At 38.2% G+C, this 21,640-nt stretch overlaps 3 protein-coding genes and 1 long non-coding RNA gene across 6 annotated transcripts; 3 read left to right on the forward strand and 1 right to left on the reverse strand.

Annotated features, from left to right (window-relative positions):
- The first annotated feature begins 2,578 nt into the window (after positions 1-2,578).
- Positions 2,579-5,918, forward strand: LOC131664337 (fatty acid-binding protein, muscle). Of its 2 annotated transcripts, none has more exons than XM_058935343.1 (3): positions 2,579-2,741; positions 5,257-5,528; positions 5,608-5,918. In XM_058935343.1, exons 1-3 carry the CDS (start codon positions 2,669-2,671, stop codon positions 5,659-5,661), a joined length of 399 nt encoding a protein of 132 aa, XP_058791326.1. In that variant the 5' UTR covers positions 2,579-2,668; the 3' UTR covers positions 5,662-5,918. The 2 variants fall into 2 exon arrangements, with proteins under 2 accessions (XP_058791326.1, XP_058791327.1); XM_058935344.1 differs by lacking the exon at positions 2,579-2,741 and adding an exon at positions 4,604-4,759.
- A 267-nt stretch (positions 5,919-6,185) lies between these two features.
- On the forward strand, positions 6,186-8,043 carry LOC131664338 (uncharacterized). Its single transcript, XR_009301933.1, has 5 exons — positions 6,186-6,325; positions 6,501-6,604; positions 6,679-7,353; positions 7,425-7,508; positions 7,570-8,043. It is a non-coding gene; the product is annotated as an uncharacterized LOC131664338 (long non-coding RNA).
- Positions 8,044-9,152: 1,109 nt separating this feature from the next.
- LOC131664335 (heat shock 70 kDa protein cognate 4) lies at positions 9,153-12,174 on the forward strand. The gene is made up of 3 exons (XM_058935340.1): positions 9,153-9,346; positions 9,941-10,153; positions 10,237-12,174. The coding sequence occupies exons 2-3, from the start codon at positions 9,949-9,951 to the stop codon at positions 11,964-11,966; spliced, it is 1,935 nt and encodes a 644-aa protein (XP_058791323.1). The 5' UTR covers positions 9,153-9,346; positions 9,941-9,948; the 3' UTR covers positions 11,967-12,174.
- A 116-nt stretch (positions 12,175-12,290) lies between these two features.
- Positions 12,291-21,434, reverse strand: LOC131664336 (uncharacterized). 2 transcript variants are annotated; one of them, XM_058935342.1, is made up of 7 exons: positions 20,993-21,434; positions 19,217-19,360; positions 18,984-19,145; positions 17,246-17,422; positions 16,139-16,297; positions 14,642-14,925; positions 12,291-14,138 (listed from the first exon to the last, which is right to left on the reverse strand). In XM_058935342.1, exons 1-7 carry the CDS (start codon positions 21,228-21,230, stop codon positions 13,980-13,982), a joined length of 1,323 nt encoding a protein of 440 aa, XP_058791325.1. In that variant the 5' UTR covers positions 21,231-21,434; the 3' UTR covers positions 12,291-13,979. The 2 variants fall into 2 exon arrangements, with proteins under 2 accessions (XP_058791325.1, XP_058791324.1); XM_058935341.1 differs by having other exon boundaries at positions 15,995-16,297.
- Positions 21,435-21,640: the final 206 nt, after the last annotated feature.

The following is a 21,640-nucleotide window of genomic DNA, read 5'->3' on the forward strand; positions in this document are numbered from 1 at the left end:
AACTTTTGCATGATGAAAACAGTATCAATAATGAAAAGAATATTCTATCTTTATCATCCTTTTTAATCTTGTGAATTCTTTTCTCAATGTTCGAAACACCCATATATGGTCGTCATTGGTAGATGTTATCGTTGCTTCGTCAATTGAATTTTGATTATCAGATGTAGTTATCACTAATTTATAAATATATATGATTTGGTATCACCCGATAGTCGTTATTATATTCTGATCGCTGTTTATAAAAATGCTTTTACAGTAGCTTACAGAACTAAATATTTCGCGATGAAAATACCTTATCAATTCTTACAACTCTATTGGAAATAATTTTTACGTAAAATTGTTACACGCTGTACTTATTCGCAAAATAGTTTATAAATGTCAGATTTTAAACACATATAACGGTTATTAACAGTATTTTTCTGTCAGTAATAATTATATACAGTTATTAACAGTTATAGACAATTTTGGAAACGCACTTTTTTATGATAAAAAATTTTCTATTAATAGCAGTTATGAACAGTTTTAAATCAATTTTAAAACTGCAAATAATAGTTACTTATAGTTTATTCTAATAGGTAATTGGTGATAACTGGTATTTGCATCTATTATTTCTCAAAATAAATTTGTTTTGGTGAATAAAAATGCTAATAACCGTTAGTAACTGAAAAAAAAACTATTATTTAATAATGACAGTTTTTTAACAGAAAATAATTCTAATCGTATCCAAAATCTGACGCTTATAAACGGCTATAAATTGTAAATAACCGTTAGCAAATTTTACTAACTGATGAATGCGATTTATTATAATTTTATGCATAAAATTTTTTTCGACAGGGAATTAAAGTACTTACTTTCGTTCTTCCTCTTTAGTTTTACCGTTTATTGGTATGAGAAAGAGTTGATAATGTCAGTAAAGGTATCTTTTGCTCCTTTTATATTCTGATCTGCAGTTATCGAATCTAAATTTTTTTAACAAATTAATGTCTTATATCTTTCTATTTTATTTTCATTACTTTTATTAAAAAACAATAAATGTGTCGTATTGCAGATACACATTATATCACTCATTAGAAACTAAATTTTGTATTACTCGTACCTTCAACAGTCTTATTCTCACTTGATTAGATCGAGTTATGATTTGGTATCATAGTTTCACAGATATCACTTCAAGCTTAATTTAGCTCTGAGAAATATTGGCAAATTCAACCTTGTAATAATTGTAAATTATAAATTTATAAATTGCTGGCCTTTTTTTATTTCATGAATAAAATATGAGGATTCTCATTTGATTATTTGCCATTCATGTGAAAATTACTTATAATTACAGCATTAAAGATTATGTTTCGTTGCTTCGATAAACCTTATTTTGAGGTTAAGTCTCTGTTGTGGCATGTTCGATAAGTATGTACACTGAGAAAGTAAATATAAATAATTAAGATTTCTTGAGCTTTCAATAAAGATTTAATATATTTAAAAAACTGTTAATTACAGTGTAAGACTAAAAAACGATTATTTTAATTGAAGGAGAATAGAATATAAAGTGGAACTATCATTATTTTAAGATAGAGCTTGTAATGATAAGAAAATTTAAATGTAGGAACGTAGTGTAATTATTGTTTAAGCTTGTAAATCATAGTTTTTATAGAATACTATAAAAATGAAATTTTCATGTTTCCGATTACACATCAGCGCAACCTCTTTACTATAATACTTTATAATGTTTGTAATGTTGAGAGTTTGGTGAAAATGACACTTAAAAAAATCATCAATCATTACGACTGCTCTCAATAGAGCTGAGTCAGAGCACTCATCATACTTAAATAATTTTTTGCTCGACATATCCTTGCGGGCGTTACTTATATAGAGTCATTAGAAAACTACGCGCACAGACAATGGGCTGCTAAAAAAGATTTCCGACTGAAAAATCGTCGCAAAGTGGTACCACCAGCAGCACTCATCAGAGGCCAAAAGGCGGCGGCGACCGACGGCGAATAGCCCGCATGTGCAATTTTCATCTTTTATAATTTCATTTAGGACAAATCAAAATTTTTGCGCCGAGTTAAATCGTTACAATCGTGCCCAATTATTCGTTCTGGAGAACCTGAATGGGGGCATGAATTTGAATGGAAAAGCCGGCATCGCTGCGATTGGTCCTCTGCCAACTAACGCGGGAGTCTTTTCGACCAATCGCATCTTTTTAATCGAGATGTCGTTCGATGCCTACACACGTGTGTGCAGATAAGACATGCAAATCTTTGCTTTCGTCGATAATACACCTGTATCCAAGTGCGAGGCATTCACTCGTAATAAAAGTAAAATAAAGAAAGAAACATTGGAATTGAATGGCAGAATGCACGTACGCTTTAGTGAGCCGGTGAGAAAGGTCAGATAAGAGAGGATGCATCTCGACTCTGGTCTCGGAGCCGGCATTAATGAAAGTAAATAGACTGAATAAGCAGGCGGCCGACCATGGGAGCATATGCGAATAGAGGGGCACGTATAGTTTTGAAGGGAAGAGTAGGGGAGAGCGAAGCCGAGCCCCGCTGTCGGTGCGCTGGTCGCTCGTTTCAGTGTTGCGGCTCAGTCGTCAGCGTGACGCGCTAGCAAACTTCTGCCCATTCTTTTTCTTTTGCCGTTCAAGTACACCGTACCTTCGAACAATTTCGACATGCCCGAGTTCCTTGGAAAGAAGTACAAACTCGCCACCAGCGAGAACTTTGACGAACTCATGAAGGCACTCGGTAAGTACGCCTCTATCCATCCTACATATATTTTTTTACTCCGTCTCTCCACGTATAGAGGATAGAAGGGCGTGCGAAGGAGCTCTCGCACGATCTATCTGCGCCGCCGCAGTGTGGACCAATCTGCGTTGGCAATTTCTGTCTCGCCACTCTCCCTCTCTCCTTCATCCGTTTGTTTTTTCTTTTTTGAACATCAATTGAAAAGTTATGGCGAGTAGCCTAGTTAATGACATGCGATGTTCGCGACAGCGTAATCATGGAACAGACTCTGGCTGCTTGGCTTAATACGGGTACTATTGAGTGACTTGAAAACCGGTTTTTCGACACGCTTGACGTACGTGTTTTGTATCACCTCCAATATAAGTGGCATAATGATAGTTTTTTTTTTATCTCGTCGATATTACGCGACGTATTCTAAAGATAGCACAGAAGGAATTCGAAGAAGGATGAAAAATCCGTGGTAACGACGGTTAATCGAATCAATTTTAATTTAGCAGTGCAATGAACTGACGTACGCAGCATGCAAGCGGCCCAGACAGACCAATTGTCAGCCAATTTAGATGCCTGAATTTATCATCGTGGCGAGCATTCTCTCTGTTCAACTTGAAAAAAGAAAAAAAAAACACTCAAGATATAAAATCGCGTACCTGCAGAAAAGTAAAACGAACACGCGATTAAAACTACAGTTGGCCTTTGAACTCGCGCGGAACGAGCGCACGTAATTTCGTTCTTACGGCTTAACAGTTTCTCGAGTATACACGTACCGACACGGCGTGATTATGTACTTACTCAAACTCGACGTTCTCACCGCATGCGTCTGCGTGTGCGCGCGCGTGTATGCCGGCTGCACGCTAAATTGGCCGTGCGCGCGCTTGAATCTTAATTGATGGCGAATCCAATATGTGACTTGCAAATGGATATTGTACAGCGTGGCTTTTCGATTTTATCAATTTTTTTTTCATCGCGTCAACATTACGATCTTTCATCGAACGTTAATCCGTTTCGACATGGGTACGCCTGAATAAAAAAAAGCAACCGAGAGAGAAACGTTGACCGGCATTTCTTTGCGAATTTTCAAGAACTTCCATCCGATTCATCAATGAACTTATCAAACGGAAGGTCAAATCAGATCTTGACCGAGACGATTAGATTGATAGGCGGGGGGAGAGGGGGAGGGGGGGGGCAGCGCACACGCCTATACCGCATTCTTATAACTTTCGCGATACCGGTAGACAGTATTGATCGATTCCCTAACGAAATTCTTATTTGATTGACCAATTATGCATTATTAGGAAAAGCACCAATAGCTAAATAATTAAGTATTCATGTTGGTGAGAAACGTGCATTAAAAATAGACTGAAGTGACACGTGGATTCTTTTTCTAAAGTGACATTGAGACTCTGCGAAATGGCAAGAGATTTTGTTAAAATAACGTTTCGCAATAGCGAACGTGAATATCAAGAGAAAGTTGGCTACTCGAAAAATGAAACAATGAGTCTTGACAATAGGTAATTTCGCAGGAAACGAGGCAGGACGGGCAATAACTCCTCCTTCCCTATATTTAATCTTCCTTGAACTCGATAATTTGTGCTGTCCGTAAATACAAGCGTGACTCTGCGTTTGTGTGCTTGTTTAATGACGCCAGGAACGTCACTTTGCGCCCTCTCCTCGAATTTTTGCGATTCTATATCTCTCTTCCACACATGCCCGCTATCTTCGAGTCTTATCGTCTGCCTCGGCAAACACTTGCACATTTTTTTTTTCAAACTCCGAAAAAGCCTTGCGCTTGTGTGTGCGTTGGCGAATCAGAGTTCACTTTCGTTGACATGAAGTGATCGATAAGTATAAGATTGCGGCGCCTTATAAATCGCAGTGCCGGCTAACGACGTATGTCAGTTCTATTCGAGTTTCTTAAAGTTACAAGCTCCTTCGAAAATTCGTAATAATGGCTGACTTTTTGGGAAAGCAGTACAAATTGGTCAGCAGCGAAAACTTTGACGACTACATGAAAGCCATTGGTGAGCCATTCGATTACATATGCGAAACGAAATCAATTAATAGTCTATTCTTTTTGCTTGCCAAAATTTGTAACGTTATCATTACATATGGACAACGTCGAATCAAAATATATGTCTCTTATAGCAGTTGTTTGCGGTTATTTTTAGCTGTATTATCATTTTTAATACTTACGTGGCAACATTTTGAAATTGATATAGGCCTTCCGTTACGAGATTCTTGCGTTGTTGAAATTCAAAACTGTGAATAGTAAACGTGTACTTGACTACATACAGTTATATATTTTTATTTTCCTGCAAAAAATTTAATATTGTTTATTATTACTGAACACAATACATTTTTGATTGAACTTAACGCATAAAAATACATTTATCAAATGAAAGATGGTAATGAATTGTTGGATAAAAGTAATTTATTTATTGAACCTATATAAACCATAAATTAAGTGACTTATTGAAAAAGAAAGAAATGAAATTGATCGAAAAAATAATGTTTGTAGGTGTCGGCCTCGTCACTCGTAAGATGGGTGCGGCTGTTAGCCCAGTGGTCGAAGTGACTGAGAAGGATGGTGAATATACGATGAAGACTCAGAGCACCTTTAAAAACTCCGAAATCAAGTTCAGGCTGGGCGAAGAATTCAATGAGGAAACACCTGATGGACGCAAAGTCAAGAGTATCATCACTCTCGACGGTAACAAGATGACTCACATCCAGAAGGGTGACAAAGACACCGTTATCGAACGTGAATTCACCCCTACGGAAATGAAGGCTGTGAGTATATCTTATTGCGCATGTGAGTGTTAGTTGCAATCGATATATTACTTCATGCGATGTGTTTACTTCGTTTCAGGTAATGAAAGTTGACGACGTTGTTTGCACCAGGGTCTACAAGGCTGAAAACTAATCTGCACTTGATAATTATTTTATGATTTTTATACAAGATTTTTATTTTGTTCTCTTTTTTTAATGTTTTTGATACTGAGTAGATGCACTATTAGCAAAAATTTAATGGTGCAAAGTTTACTTTATTGAACTTCGTACATTTTTTTTATTAAATTTTGTATGCCATATGATCAGATATTTATATTTGTGCCGAATTTATGATGCTTGCCAATATTGTACGGAAATAAACTTTCGTAATAAACATTTTGATAGTAGTTTTATTAACTCTTTTGTCCAAGACAAATCACAATTAAATCTTGATTTTTAAAAAAAAGCTCTCGTATTAAAATATGTTTATTAAATAAGGGTTCCTTTCCAAACGAAGAAGAAATTTAAAAAAATACACTTTCATTTGACTTCATGATATTTCTTACACGGCTAGTTTGATCAATTTTTGAAATTTACCGCGCAGATAACTCGCTCGGTATATTAGGAAACTGTATACAATATTATTTGGCTAGACAGCTGCTATAGTCTATTATGACTCCCTCGTAAAGTTGTAACTCGGGTATTTTTATTTATGAATGTCTTTCTGCTTGTCGTAGCTGGTTGAAAGTCGTCGATATGAATTGAATATGAATTGATTCATGACTTTGAAAATGAGAATTAATACAATGTCAAACATGGTAAGTTTTTACTGCATTTATCATTAATTGATTTATCATCGTGCATGTTTTGTTGCAACGTTAACTACTGTGCATTACTCTACACAAAGTTTCGTTTATGTACCTAATTCACTAACACCAAATGATTCATAACCTCGATCTAGCTTATTAAGTATAATTTATATATAATTTTCAGGCCATTTCAGGAGCACAATTGGTCCTTACGTTGATTACGGTCAGTGTAATTAAAAAATTAGGCTCACACTTTTCTATTGCGAAACGGATTTTATATTCTACTGGGTATTCTTTTCGATGTATTCATTTTTTAATTTATAATTTTATTAGAAATAAACATACATATTTATTGATTGCAGATTTACCTCATACTTGTATCCCATAGATCAAGCACTGAGGAGGCTTGTTGATTTTCCTAAAGAGCAATATTCATTTTTCCAAAAAATACCAACTTCAAGTTCATTTTTTTCAATTATTTACAAAGCATTGCTGCAATCATGTTAAGAATATAACAGGACCATCTTGGAAGCATACCTTTTCAAATAAGATCATCCTTATTGAAATTGGTTGAATAATTATAGAGATGCGGGAATATACATAAAAAAAAAATGATTTAAGTTAAATACAGAATCTTGTTCTTTTTAAACCCAAAAAAGAGAGACTCAAATAATGGAAAACTCTTTGACATTTTCAAAATTCTGATATTTAATGATTAATTACCAATGGATTATATACCAGTCAATTATAATTATTTTACTATGAGAATTTTTTTTTTCAAATTACAAAGTTAATGTAAGGAAAATATTTTGTTATCATTGCTTAGTTTATAACATAAACTATAATTATTATATAACTTAAAATGACACAGAATGCGTTTGAAAGAGTATAAAAATAATTCTTATAACTATCATAGCCCTTATTTCAAAGTTAATTTTAATACCTATTTATCTACAATCTTATTTGAGTCTCGCTAAACAAAGATTGGATATTTAGAAGAAAAAAGCTTCTAGAATATCAAACTTTTTAAGAAAAAGGTTGGTTTTTTCATTTTATTGATAAAATATTTTAAATAAAAAATACTCAGTATATTTTTGATAATTTACAGATGGCAGCAGTAATTTACTACTTTTGCGTCATATCGCACCATTAAGTAAAAGTTTCTACTGTACATTCATATATAAAACGTTAGGTATGTAACCAATAATAATGATGAATTAATGATAAATTTATATACATTGCAAAATTTTTAGGAGGATATTCGAGGAAAGTTATTTGTAAACAAGTTGAATTAAAGACCGAAGCATTACCAGAACCAAACATTTTTCTCGAAAGACGAAGATAAGGCAAATCTTTAGTTCACAACCTTAAGGTGACTCCACCAAATTTTGTTTTACGGCATAATCGAACAAAAATATTTATATAGATAGTATTGGGTACGAGCTTATAAATTCCGTAAAAGTAAATGGAGGTTATTGACCTTAATAAAGAGAAATAAATTATCAAAGTTGAGTCGTTATACGTCGGTGACATAGGTCATTGCGTGTTCACCATTTCCTCTAATAATTTTAATAATAAATGACAGATACTTTCCGAAAAACCTTAATTTTGTCCAGTATAACTACTAAATTGGTATCTCAAAAAAAGTATTGATCCTCGAACTAATAAAAAAGATATTGAAGAAAAACATGACGAATCGTCACATTTTAGAGACAAAATCGTGAAAATATTGATCTAAAACAAATTTTCTTTAGATATTTTTTCACTATTAAATGTGAAATATTTCATTTTTGAATGTGCAAACAAATATAAAACTATTTTTAATAAATGTTTCAGTGTTAGAAAGATAGCAATTTTATGAAACTTTCAATGGTGCCTCAATGTGGTAAAGTTCGTCCTGATGGAGCCACCTAATATTAATAAAATAGGTAAAATTTTATTTCAAACAAAAATTATCAGTTAAATTCAAATTGGTTTTTTCAGATTTATTTATTATTTATAATGAATGTATTTATAGAAGTTTTCGGGTAGACGAGATGGTGATATTATTTCACGTTATTTGCAACAATAGTAATGGGGATGCATCATTAAAGTTATTTTCCTCAAAACAAAAGTTCAAAAATAGAAAAAGTACAGAAAGGTATCAAACCTTTTTATACAAAAGAAAAATATCGAAGCTATATAGATAAAAGTATAGATAAAGAGTAACAAAAAAACTGATATCCACAATATTGTGACAACTATGGTTGAAAGGTCCATTCATCTGGGAAGTCAAACGCTTAATAATGAGCTTTTTTTATATATACATCGATTATTAGTCTGCTAAGTAGTTGTTAATAAGTGATATTTCATTCTGAACGCCCTTTAAATTTGGAAGTCTATAAAAAGAAAATTACATCATCACTTTTTTTGTGGAATCTACCGAAGTTTCATGAACAAGAAAATGGAAAACCTTTCCTACATTAATCAACAAAGAAAAAAAAGTACTCGTGAACAGCCTTCGCAATTTGTATATGAAAATTACAAATCAAACGTGAGAAAAATAAAAATATTTCAGAGCGTTATACAAGACTTTTAAAATTCTCGAAACAACGAGAACATTAGCCTCCTCCTCGTCCAGTAGATTTCGCTATCTATCAAAAAATGAATCGATCACACGGTAAGCAAGAATGGCACGATAGGTCCGGTAAAGAAGGCGTTGATTGGTGCTAAATTCTAAAAATAAACTGACCCTGCAGTAGAGAGTGTGTTTATACAATACGATTCCAGTGTCTTCGATTTGCTCTGCTGCTGTGATATATATATTTCTCGTTTCTTCTCTCTCGATAAACTCGCGCGAGACCGACAGCGCCATACTCGAAGCTTCTCGAATGCGATTCGTAAATGTTAAAAGAGCGCGCGGGAAGCGACGCACCTCACAAAGCTTAGACGGATCTCACCAAGTGTGTTGCATTCAGTGTGTTAGTCAAACTCATAGCGAGGAGCACTTTTCGTATATTTACTTGCAAGATTTTATAGAGACTGACTAAGGTGAGTGGATAACAGTTAAATAGGTTAATTATTTCCGAAAGAGTTTTTCATTTAATTTCGTAGTGTGCGTTAGAAATCGAATCTCTACGTTGTGTTACGTTGCGTTTCATCGACGGTTCAAGGGCGTTCAGAAAAATTAGATCGTCGGAGAATACACACTTTTTTTTAATTTTTACGATAATTACGTTTGTTTTTCATTCCGCAACATAATGCTGGAAGTTGTCAAGTTATTTTTACCCACGAATTTAAATAACATTTGAAATTCAGTCGCCAAGTCAACTTACTTCTGCTCCAAAACTATTTAAATAATAAGCTGACGTTTTTCTTTGTACATTATGAAATTGAAGTGGCAAGCTTTAACTTACAATTGCAAACGAAATTGAAGTGCATAATTTTAATTTTAATTACACATGTACGTCAAGGTCAAGTGAAAGCGATCATATAGAATATTCGGTGGACGTTGTGTAAAGTAACTAAACCAGCTGAGTCACGATACCGTAGTACCACACACTTATTAGTCCTACACGAACAATGATCACATTCTTTGTTCGAGTGGCAATTAAAAATTGAAAACTTGTACTTTCTTGTATATAGAATTAACGATGACTAAGGCACCAGCAATTGGAATTGATCTAGGAACCACGTACTCGTGCGTCGGTGTATTTCAGCACGGTAAGGTAGAAATAATCGCCAACGACCAAGGAAATAGAACGACCCCGAGTTATGTGGCGTTCACCGACACCGAGAGACTTGTCGGAGACGCTGCCAAGAATCAGGTTGCTATGAACCCGAGCAACACTATTTTTGGTAAGCATCGTGCTCTAATGCCCATTTGTTGGCATTTTCTCCAATTTTCACTGCAATAATTAATTTGTTGATTTTTTTTTCAGATGCTAAACGTTTGATTGGTAGACGTTTCGATGACGCAACGGTACAGAGTGATATGAAACACTGGCCGTTTACGGTAATTAGCGACGGTGGTAAGCCGAAAATTCAAGTTTCGTACAAAGGTGAAAATAAGACCTTCTTCCCCGAGGAAGTATCGTCGATGGTCCTTGTCAAGATGAAGGAAATTGCCGAAGCTTACCTCGGTAAAACTATTACCAATGCCGTTATCACCGTCCCGGCGTATTTCAATGACTCACAGCGTCAAGCGACCAAGGACGCCGGTACCATTTCGGGTTTAAATGTGTTACGTATTATCAATGAACCCACAGCCGCTGCCATCGCTTACGGTCTCGACAAGAAAACCGCTGGCGAGAAAAATGTATTGATCTTCGATCTCGGAGGTGGTACCTTCGACGTCTCCATTCTCACCATTGAAGATGGGATTTTCGAGGTGAAATCTACTGCTGGAGACACTCATCTTGGTGGTGAAGATTTCGATAATCGTATGGTGAATCATTTTATTCAAGAGTTCAACCGCAAGTATAAGAAGGACATCTCGACCAACAAACGAGCAGTCAGACGTCTGCGTACTGCTTGCGAACGTGCCAAGAGAACCCTCAGTTCGTCCACCCAGGCGAGCATTGAGATTGACTCGCTGTTTGAGGGTATCGATTTTTACACATCAATCACGAGAGCGAGATTTGAGGAGCTTTGCGCTGATCTTTTCCGAGGCACTCTTGAACCCGTAGAGAAAGCTTTGCGCGATGCTAAAATGGACAAAGCTCAGATTCATAGCATCGTCTTGGTTGGTGGTTCAACTAGGATCCCGAAGATTCAGAAGTTGTTGCAGGACTTTTTCAACGGCAAAGAATTGAACAAGTCCATCAATCCTGACGAGGCTGTTGCCTATGGAGCTGCGGTTCAAGCTGCCATTCTGCATGGCGACAAGTCCGAGGAGGTACAGGATTTGCTTCTTCTGGACGTAACCCCGTTATCGCTTGGTATCGAGACTGCCGGTGGTGTGATGACCACTCTCATCAAGCGTAATACCACCATACCCACCAAACAGACGCAAACTTTCACTACTTACTCGGACAATCAGCCTGGAGTGTTGATTCAAGTTTACGAGGGCGAACGAGCAATGACCAAGGATAATAACCTTCTTGGTAAATTCGAGTTAACCGGCATTCCGCCGGCACCTAGAGGGGTACCTCAGATCGAAGTTACTTTCGATATTGATGCCAATGGCATCCTCAACGTTTCTGCCATTGAGAAGTCTACTGGTAAGGAGAACAAGATTACCATTACGAATGACAAAGGTCGTTTATCCAAGGAAGACATTGAGAGAATGGTCAATGAAGCTGAGAAGTATAGAGCTGAGGATGACCAGCAACGCGAGAAAATCACAGCGAAAAATGCTCTCGAATCATACTGCTTTAATATGAAGAGCACTGTCGAAGACGATAAAATCAAGGATAAAATTAGCGACTCTGATCGACAGGCCGTCTTGAACAAGTGTAACGAGGTCATCGCATGGCTCGACGCTAATCAATTGGCGGAGAAAGAAGAGTTTGCCCACAAGCAAAAAGAACTCGAAGCTATTTGTAGTCCTATTGTTACAAAATTGTATCAAGCTGGTGGTGCACCTCCAGGTGGTGCTCCAGGTGGTGCTCCAGGTGGCGCTCCTGGTGGACAATCTGCTGGTGGACCAACTATCGAAGAAGTTGATTAAGCATTTTTATATATGACTTGAATGTTTCGAAGAATTGCAGTCAAATCAAATTATCAGACTTTTTCCTTTGGTACTTATTGCTTTTACTTTCTAGTCATTTTTAACATTTGTAATCACGATTTCATATCAATGTAAAGTGTGACTGCAAGCATCATTCAAATTTTATATGCTTTTTTATGCAATGCCTATTTTTAAAATAATGCTAATTTATGTAATGTTGAATGTTTGTATAAAATATATATAGTTATATACAAAAACAATTGTTTTTCTTTTCCTGTGAATAATCGAGTTAGCGTAATGATCAAATAGGAAAAAATGAGCTTTATTTGCCCAACGTCTATATTACAATGTATCGTACAGTAAACATTCAAAATGGGCTAAAACAACGCTGTTTACATAGACTTTTATAAACATGCATGTCAATCTTTTTCCTCTCGTTCAATCGCTCTACTTCATTTATATTTATATTTGTTTGTTGCTTTTATAGATTTTATTTAAATACAGAACTCCTATTTGCAATAAATTAATGGAATTCTCGCGATTAACAATTTTTCTTTTCATTTTTTTTAACAATTATAGTTACTGGAATTCTCGTCGCTTATATATTATTATACATACTATAACGATCAATTGAACAATTGCATTCACTAACATGACATTATAGATGATTTTTTGAGACATCATGATTTAAAGTACTCGATAAAGCCTAGTTGCGTCTTCTCATATGCACTCATTCTCACTATTCTGCCAAAAAAGTTCAGCAAGTAATTTGATACTATGAAGTTTCTCTTCTCGTTCGAAAAAGGCAGCGTTAAGTTATATTTGAACATTCTCATCGTTTAGTTTATATTCATGCCTCGACTGGGAAAATTCGATTTCTATGTCCGTTTTACAATTACCAATTTACGTAGTTCGTATAATGTGTGAAGATCTATTAGAATTTCGATTATATGATTTTTTTAAATTCAATCTTTTGCAATTTTCTTTCGAATTTTACTAAAAAACCAGTTTTTATTATACAGTATTGTTCCATATCAGTCAATTTGTAAAAATAAATCGTTTATTTCTATTCATTTTATCAATTAATATTTTTCATACGTCAAAAAAATTGTCATTCCTAATACAAAGCCTCGTTAGGCATATATTACATACCTAAACGCTCCGCCGTCGAAAAAAAAATGTATTTTCTGTATTGCTCGATGCGGTAATTATTAACAATAAATTAAAAAGGGGTATATACCACGCATCATCATAAAGAAAATATGAAAAGTATATATGGAGAGGTAGTAAACTTACGTCTTCTAGGCTCATACACAGCGCTTTTTTAAAAAAGTCTATAATGAAAACATTAAAAAATGTATCAAAGTATTAAAACGGTATAAAAACGCGCTCTCATCGACATCGATGGCAAATTAGGCTTGCAAAAAACCACCACGCGCACGGTGATGAACGAGTGAAAAGCCATTTCTTTTTTCGCCATGTACGTGTATTTCTGCGTAGGTGCACTCTATATAGCCGCGCAACTATATCATTCTCGCGTGAGTCACTGGCTTACGTACTTTGGTGTGAATATCTTTTGTTCGAACGTCCTCTATTTATATCTATATACATGCATACGGGATATTCGACGATTTCAATGCAGAAAGAAAACCAAAGTGTCACGTTTACAAATAAAAAAACATAAATATAAAAGACGAACCTTTCTATCTTTTCTCTACATTTTTCTCGAGTCTGAATGCAACCTAACAAAAGAAGGACAACAAAATCAACACGGTTCAATAAAAGTTTCCCTATAGACTGTATATCGCATGACGCGCGTACGTAGAAAGAAAAGAAGAGAGTGAGAGAGAGAGAGAGAGAGAGAGAGAGAGAGAGAGAGAGAGAGAGAGAGAGAGAAATAAACGACAAATCTCGAGCGGCATTAAATATTGATCGTGTCTTCTTTTTTATGAGTATAGGTGAATAGATGCGACGAGCTACTGTATACAACAGTAATGTTTGACGAAGGATTTATTACGAGTTGCGGTAAACGTCGGCAGAAGTGCATGGTTTCACGTCGCTCTCGAACAATGGACTGCTTGCCTCGCTCGTCGTCGCTAACATTTTCGTCGTTGTCTTTCTCGCCTTGGTGGCCACTGCGGCATTTAATGTGCTTGATGTCGTTGGTGTTTGCTGAAAACAATTAGTTTGGTCAGCTTTGCGCATATCACGAAAGCTACAAGTGTGATTTGCTTTAGTTACATTAATACAATAAGGGACAAGTTATTAACAGAAGCCTTACGTGTCACCTCTGCACGGATATGTCGACTGAATCAACAAGTTCAACTAACAATATGTTCAATCAGTACTGGAATTGATCTTGATCATGCAAATATGTATTCAATATTGAGACAAAAATATCAGACTAGAAGATCGATAATTTGATCTTGAGTTGTTGCTACTACTACAGTATGAAAATAATTGACTTATTCCTTGATTAAGATAAATTTAATTTATATATCACACTACAAATTGAACGAGATTTATAATCCGAAAGCCTCGATTTGCGGTCCCACCTCAAATCTATTACAGCAAACCATAGTCCGTAGATCAGAAATTTAGTTGGTGAAATAAAATCGACATTTTCAATTCTATATTCTCCTGCATTCCAAATAATCCTTTCGCTGAACGCTTACCTCGCTGTAGAAAAGTTCAGCTCCCTCAGCGACTGCCGGCAGTAGCTCGTCGGTTGAATGTGGAGTCCTTGGACTAGGGGTTGGTTGTAGTTGGAGCGGCTCTTTTTGTTGTTGTTGCTGCTGCTGCTGCTGCTGCTGCTGCTGCTGTTTCAGTTTGAACTCAACAAGAGCTTGACGCTGCTCTTTCTCGTTGCGTTCGCGTTCGAGACGTCGAGCGCCGGCGCCGTAACTCTTGGCCGACGAAGTTGTGCTGTGAATTGACGCTAAACTTGGACGACGGGAGCCTGTTGGATTTTCATTCTATTAATATTTTCGAATTGCATTTCATAGACTCGACGTCGGGCGTGATTTCTACAGGATCTTTACTACGCCAATAAAAGTAATAAATTCTACGTGTAATTTTTAGCTTTCGGGAAATAAAAATGTAAAACTAAACGAAACAATCTATAAGAAGTGAAAATTAAAAGAGTAAGACCCAATATCCGTAGACCTGCTAGAATAAGCCAACTAAGAACTGCTAAATAGGACACTACGTTCATGCACATTTACTTGGAATGTATCGTGTATACGTGGATATATGCAACGACTTGTCTACGGTTCAAACAGTTAGGTGATCAAAAGAATTTGAAGGCATTAAAATTGAATGGTGTGGTTGTATCTTACCACAAAACTTGGTGATATCACATTATGTGTTTTTTAGTGTAGTTAGATTGGATTGACCGCTGTGCCATCTTGCTGCCTCGCAACAGCAAGCATCCCTTTTGATATTTTATCGATATAAGAAAATAAATGACTGCACATATTTTTTGTTTTTTAATTCGTGAGGCCTAGTTACGCAAAATCTAGAAACTGGCACGTTGCATCCCTTCGAGTTCGCAGAATTCATATGATATATCGACTATACATGCATAATGGCGATACTCGATAACCGATTATGACATTATTCAATGGACGCTCTTGTATATATATTGTGTGTCGCAATACGGAGGCTATGGGAACATAAACATATTGATCGGCAATTGCCCGATGGGTTCAACATTCAAAGCAGAATGCCCAAGAATTCAATCAAAGTATAGATTCAATGATGAATCGTCATCTTATAAAAATGGAAAACAGTCATACACAATCAAAGCTACGAAAAATGCACAGAGCTTTCGAATGCTCTTTGAGACATCGAAAAGAAAGACATTGCAACAGAAAAGAATCGCGCGTTCGACTCCATAGGAGTCAGAAAGGAAAGAGCAACGCGGAGAGAACGTCTCGGTGAAATGTATATGTAGCAACATACATGTAAAAGACACATAGGCAGAAAAGAAATATATCAAGAGAAAACTGATCGACGTGATTGAATACCGAGGCCATCGGACGAGCCCTCGGCGACATCGCTGAGTGCGCGTCGGTGCTTGCCGTTGCTGCCGCCTCCCGCGCTTACAACAACACTGGAGGCATCCTGCCCACGGCATGAGATCAGCAAGATGGCTGCGGCTCGAGCCGCACCTGCACGTGACGACGACACCTGCACGCTTCGTTCGCCACCGCTTCCTCCTGCGCTCGAGCTTGCCTTCCGGTTGATTTGCACGCAATTTATCGTTGCTCCGCTGCCGCGTTGAGATGATCGAGATGACGGCCTGCAGCCGTGCAGTGTCAATGGGATACCTGCGAGCGTCGAAGAAAATCAAGACAATCAATAATCGTTAGGTTTTTTTGTGTCTTTGCAGATAGAACTTTTGTACGAGCTAATGAGAAATCAATCGTGCGTCTGGTTGTGGAGATATGTTTTGCTGGAAGCACGAAATCAACAAAAAATTTTAGTTTTTACTAACGGTTCGTGCATTTACACGCTATCTATGAAATTTGAAATACAATAGCTTTTCTTTCTAGATTTTGATCGAGAAATAAAGCTGAAAATCTTTTTGAAATAACGTTTAAACGTATAATAATTGGATCATCATGCTCGACTCAGCACTCAAATACAATTTTGAGTAATCCCATTATCTTCGCTTAACAATCAACGTGCGCATCCTTCATACAACTAAATCGTTAGAGAAACCCCTTGTGTCAAGCGCGCATCCTCAACAACTTGCACGGCGTGAGGTTCTTTGACACACAAAGTGTCTATATACAATACAATTAGCCTCTTATCTTAAAAGTCCGGATAAGCGTCGACTGGCAGGAGCAACTATCCGTATGTTCTTTTGTTCTATATTGACATTTGATAAAACATCAGTGCTCCGCATATATACGTATTTCATTATTGATAATGAAAAAATATAGATTAAGTGTATCTACGGCTTCCTCATCAGGCATAGCAAGATATTTTTCTGTCGCTAAGTATACAATTTTTGTTCTCGTAAGCTTGGCAAAATTTATTAAGTGGCTCGTTTTACAAAAAAGAAGGTGAGTTTTTTTCTTTTAGGGAAATAGTAAAAAGTAATTTTGAAAAACGTCCCGCATAAGAGAATATCGATAAAAAGCTTACACAGGTTAAAATAATGACAAAGAATATAGAAGTACAGAAGTATATATTGAGAAATGAGTGTATATGGAATGAGATAACTTAAAATTGTATCTGAAAAATGAATAAACCAATGGCGACGCATTTACCTGTGTCGCTGGAGAAAAGCATGGGCGCGGCATGTCCGGCATTAGCGTAGTGTCGAGGTCTCGTGTAGCGGCCCCGACTAAATAGTTTCAGCACAAAACAAATCAATCCTGTCAGCACTGCTATGCCCGTGGCTACGCCGAGCAGCGTTGGTAGATCCGTGGCTATCAGCACCAAATCTGTCAAAGCATTCATTTCCCTTTCGTCAACGTTATTTCTCTTATTTTCACTACTCGATGGAACCTTATTCCAGTGCTTTTTCAGTCATAATACTGAAATAGAGAAATTGAACGGCGGCGTGTAATAACAATTGCATAGGTGTAATAACAATTGCATAGGTTTATTTTGAATACGCTCGACTACGTTCGCGCAAGAACAAGTCGACTTCGCAAAATCTTTCTGCACAGCGGTCACGAAATAAATATTACCGCTTTATTGTATTCTTTTCTTTTGGAAGAGGTTTATTAGAATAAGTCATTGCACGTTCTGAAATTTTTGGGTGCTTTTTTAATTGAATTATACGAAGAAAATATAAATGTTACGCGTACTTTTGTAATACGAATAACAGCTTTAGTTTTAGTATGAAATAAGGGGATAATTAGCAGTAGTCTTATTGGTGAAATCATACAAATATGCGTGGATGGTATATAAGTTGACCTTTATGTAGATTTGCGACACCATTGTGAGGCGTAAGTTCATCGGATGACGATTCAAACAGATGGCTTCGAAACTCAAAACATTAAAGTTGCTGGAAAGAATGGTTGAGTAAATCCTCAGTGCCAATTGCAAACAAGATAAACAAAATCATGCGAGAAAGTGTCGTTCTGATTGTTAAAACAGTCAAGATTTGTCATAATTCTCAAAAGCAACTGACGCTTCCGTAACATAAAAAGTATTTCAAGTCACATGTTTTAACTGTTAAGCTGAATTTCATTTTGGATAAACCTCTGCGGAGAATGAAGCGGCGTTCTCGACAGAACTTCTTGAATACCTTTAATATTGGACTAAGCAATCCAATAGATCGACCGAATAAGCTCGTCTGCAGCGATAGCATAAGGGACGGACATAATAAGAGGGTCGCGAGAGAGATTGCGAGAGAAAGAGAGAGCACCGAGTGCACTTGAACGCTGCCACGATATTGTTACTTCGGAGAGATCGGTCATTTTTAATTAAAACCGTTGGCAATGACAATATGCTCTCTCTATCTCTCTCTGACGTTAGTGGATATGTGTATAATGAAGAAATTTGAGTGAACTGCGATACTGCGCGTAACGTATATTTCTCCCGCTATTCAATAATCAATTTACCGTGTTTGCGTTCGCTTAGTATTTCTGAGTATCACTCGCGACTGGTTAATTTTGTAGGCGTGTCTCTTTCTGTGATCGGATTTAGCTCGAATAAATCGAAGTGAATTTCTCATTGATCGGTGCTGTAAGCCAATCACGAGTTTTTGAATATTTCAGTGCTTGTACTGTCAAACTTTCTATCATTCAGCCGTAATTGGTATAGTGGAAGTAACGGAAATAGAACAGTATAAAAGTACATTCAGTGGATCAACAAAGCTTCTGAAGTGTTGAACACCACGCAATCAACGTATAAAAAAAGACAACTACAACAGCTTTAAGTAGAACGATCAGGGTAAGGTCAGCCGTATAGCCGGCCTACTTAGAGACAGATATTCTGTGTCCCTCCGTAAAGTATAAGAACAAATAGAGAAGAGCGAAGCGCCGTAAATGTCACCTGCAGCGCAGAATAGTTTTTTATTCTGTCTGGATAGCGGCACACGATGGTAGCCAGTCTCGCATTCGCACATAGCATTGTGCTGAACCTGCATGCACGTCGAGTGTTGATCGGTGTAGATGCAGCTCGCTCTGTACAGGCATTGCTCGCCGAGTTTCTTGGCTGTGTGGCAAGGGTAGAAATGAATGTTCGCGATGGATGCGCATCGTCATAACGTTGGTGCGTTTACTTACGTTTGGCACAGCCTTTGGTGGGACCCAGCTGCACGGGGTAAAGCTTCTCGCACTCGCAAAACTTTGTCTGCGGGTCGCAGAACACGTGCTGCAGTGACGGGTTGCAGTTCGTATCGCACGGCGAGCCCAAGTACTTCCACGGCTCTGGAATCAGAGCATTATTTAGTGCGCATTTACTGCTTCATTTACATTTCCGCTCGCGTCATTTACACGCTTCACTTTCCAGTGGTTTGCTTTTTTTTCAGAACTGTGCTTTACAGTAGTCGAGCATAGGTACGTTTGTTTTAATTTGCAAGCCTGCGAATTTCAATCCAGTACAAAGCAAAAGTGTTGCACGATGAAATATAACCATCAACTTCAATTTTTCGTCGCAAGCGTTGACATACATTTCTGGCCTGATAAATTTTCTCCAAGAAAAATGTCGACAAAGCATGTAAGCGTAAAAAAAAAAATTATGCAAACTACTGAAATTTCATACGCGTTTAATGCGTTCAAGAGTGAAATAAAATTTACGAGACTTAAATGCGCCGATCTGGAAGCCATTAAAAATTTGCGCTTTCTTGCTCTCGTAACGACCTCGCTGAAAGGTGTATTTGACACTTCAAAAAGACGTGTAAACTACAATTTGAATTTCAGATCATCTGAAATTACACACTTGATCGATTTTCGCCAATCTATGAAAAAAAAATACTCGGCTTTTCATCTCTAGCCGATAAGAAAACTGCAGAAAACCACTTGACTCGCGCGAGTGAAATATTGCCACGAAAATTAATAAACGCGCGCATATCCGCAAGTCCCTATTAACACACTTTCGGTATCGATAGCCCTTGCGGGCGGGCGATATATTTCATTAAAAGCACGACGATATAGTTTGGAAACTTTGGCCACGCGTGTACATGGCGGACAATCATTCGCTCGCTGATTCGAGTTGGCATGCTTCCAAGCCGTTTAAAGCTCACGGCCTCCGACAAAAGACAATCTTCCTGCGCTCTTAAATTCGGCAAAAGCTCGGCGCCGCTCGCAACGTACGTAACTAGAGAGAAACTAGATCACAGCGTGGATAAATGCATCGCATATACGTACTTGATTCATTAGCAGCTGATTATACCTCATAGGAAAGAAAAGTGCAGCTCATTCGGTGCATCGGGCTTATCATTGGTTCACTGGTTCATTCAACCCCGAGCTCGCGGGACTTGCAATCAATAAACGACCACCGCGTGCTGCTCTCGAATCTCGCGCGGAGGATATGTGGGTCTGCGGAATGAAGTCGTTCTGCAGACGAGCGTGTCGATGAATTGTAACTTTTTAGCGGCGCTCGAAGAATGTTCGAGTAGCTGCATCGGATGTGTGCGTGTGTGCGTGCCTGGCTAGAGCTCGTGCCCTGTGCATAGAGAGTACGAGCGCTCGAGCTATCCTTATCGATTGGCCCTTTTAGCTTCCGCCGCGGGGCCGCTTCATTGCCCGTCGCTTCTGCGCGCCAATCTACACGCTCGTCGACGTAAACAAAGTACCGCGCGCGTTCTCGCAGATCAGCAAGATCCCGGCGAGATACAAAGCGGCTCCACTATCGATTGCTCGTAGCGTCGTCTCAGAGGTCCGCACAAGCAAGAGCCGCTACACGTCTCTCTCTCTCTCTCACGCGCGCGCGCGTGACATCGTAATCCCATTATCCGCACGTAATCGATCCATCCGAATATTCGTCGGTCTCTCGCGAGCAGATGCCAGCGTTTTTGAAAAGAAGAAGCAGCGGCACACTGTTTCGTCACGCGACATTACCTGCGGTGACGTTGATCTCGACGTATTCCTCATCGAGTTCCTCGTCATCGTAGGCGTCGAGCTCGGTGTCATGGTTAGAGGAAGCTGCTGCTACTGCTACTGCTGCTGACGAGTCGCCTTGGCCGGATGAGGCAGCAACGGCCAGCAATAATAGTTGCCCGATGATCAGTGCGATGACGAAGCTCGTGTGCAAACAGCGATGACGAGGGTGACAATGAGAACGGTAAATTGGGCTCATCGCCCCCTTGGCGCATCGACATTTTCCGCGGCGAGCGCTCGCCGACGTGTCTGCGCGCGCGCAACGCCAAAACTGCCACTTCGCGCACTACACCAGCACACTTCGCTCCGCTTACGCGTCGACACTTTTGCAGCTCGCGATTCGTGCTGCCTGACCACCGGCGCGGTACTGAAGCGCGGTACTGGCGCTACAGAACTACCCTCCTTGCTCGCGCCGCACACAGCGCCTTCGCGCGGCCGACGACTACTGCCCCTTCTCTGCCGCACACCTTTAATACCACGAGGGAGGCTGCTAGTTGAAGTCGCTGCGAAAGGCTGCCAAAGAACGCCCGAGTTTCGCCGAGGAGCAGTGTGAGTTTCTGCGAGGTACGCGCGTGTGCTTTCTTTTTCATAAGCGCTCAATCCCGGCGC

The sequence above is a fragment of the Phymastichus coffea genome, unplaced genomic scaffold, assembly GCF_024137745.1.
Source record: "Phymastichus coffea isolate CEN01 unplaced genomic scaffold, Cenicafe_Pcof_1.1 PCOF00043, whole genome shotgun sequence".
In the NCBI taxonomy this organism is placed as follows: Eukaryota; Metazoa; Arthropoda; class Insecta; order Hymenoptera; family Eulophidae; genus Phymastichus; species Phymastichus coffea.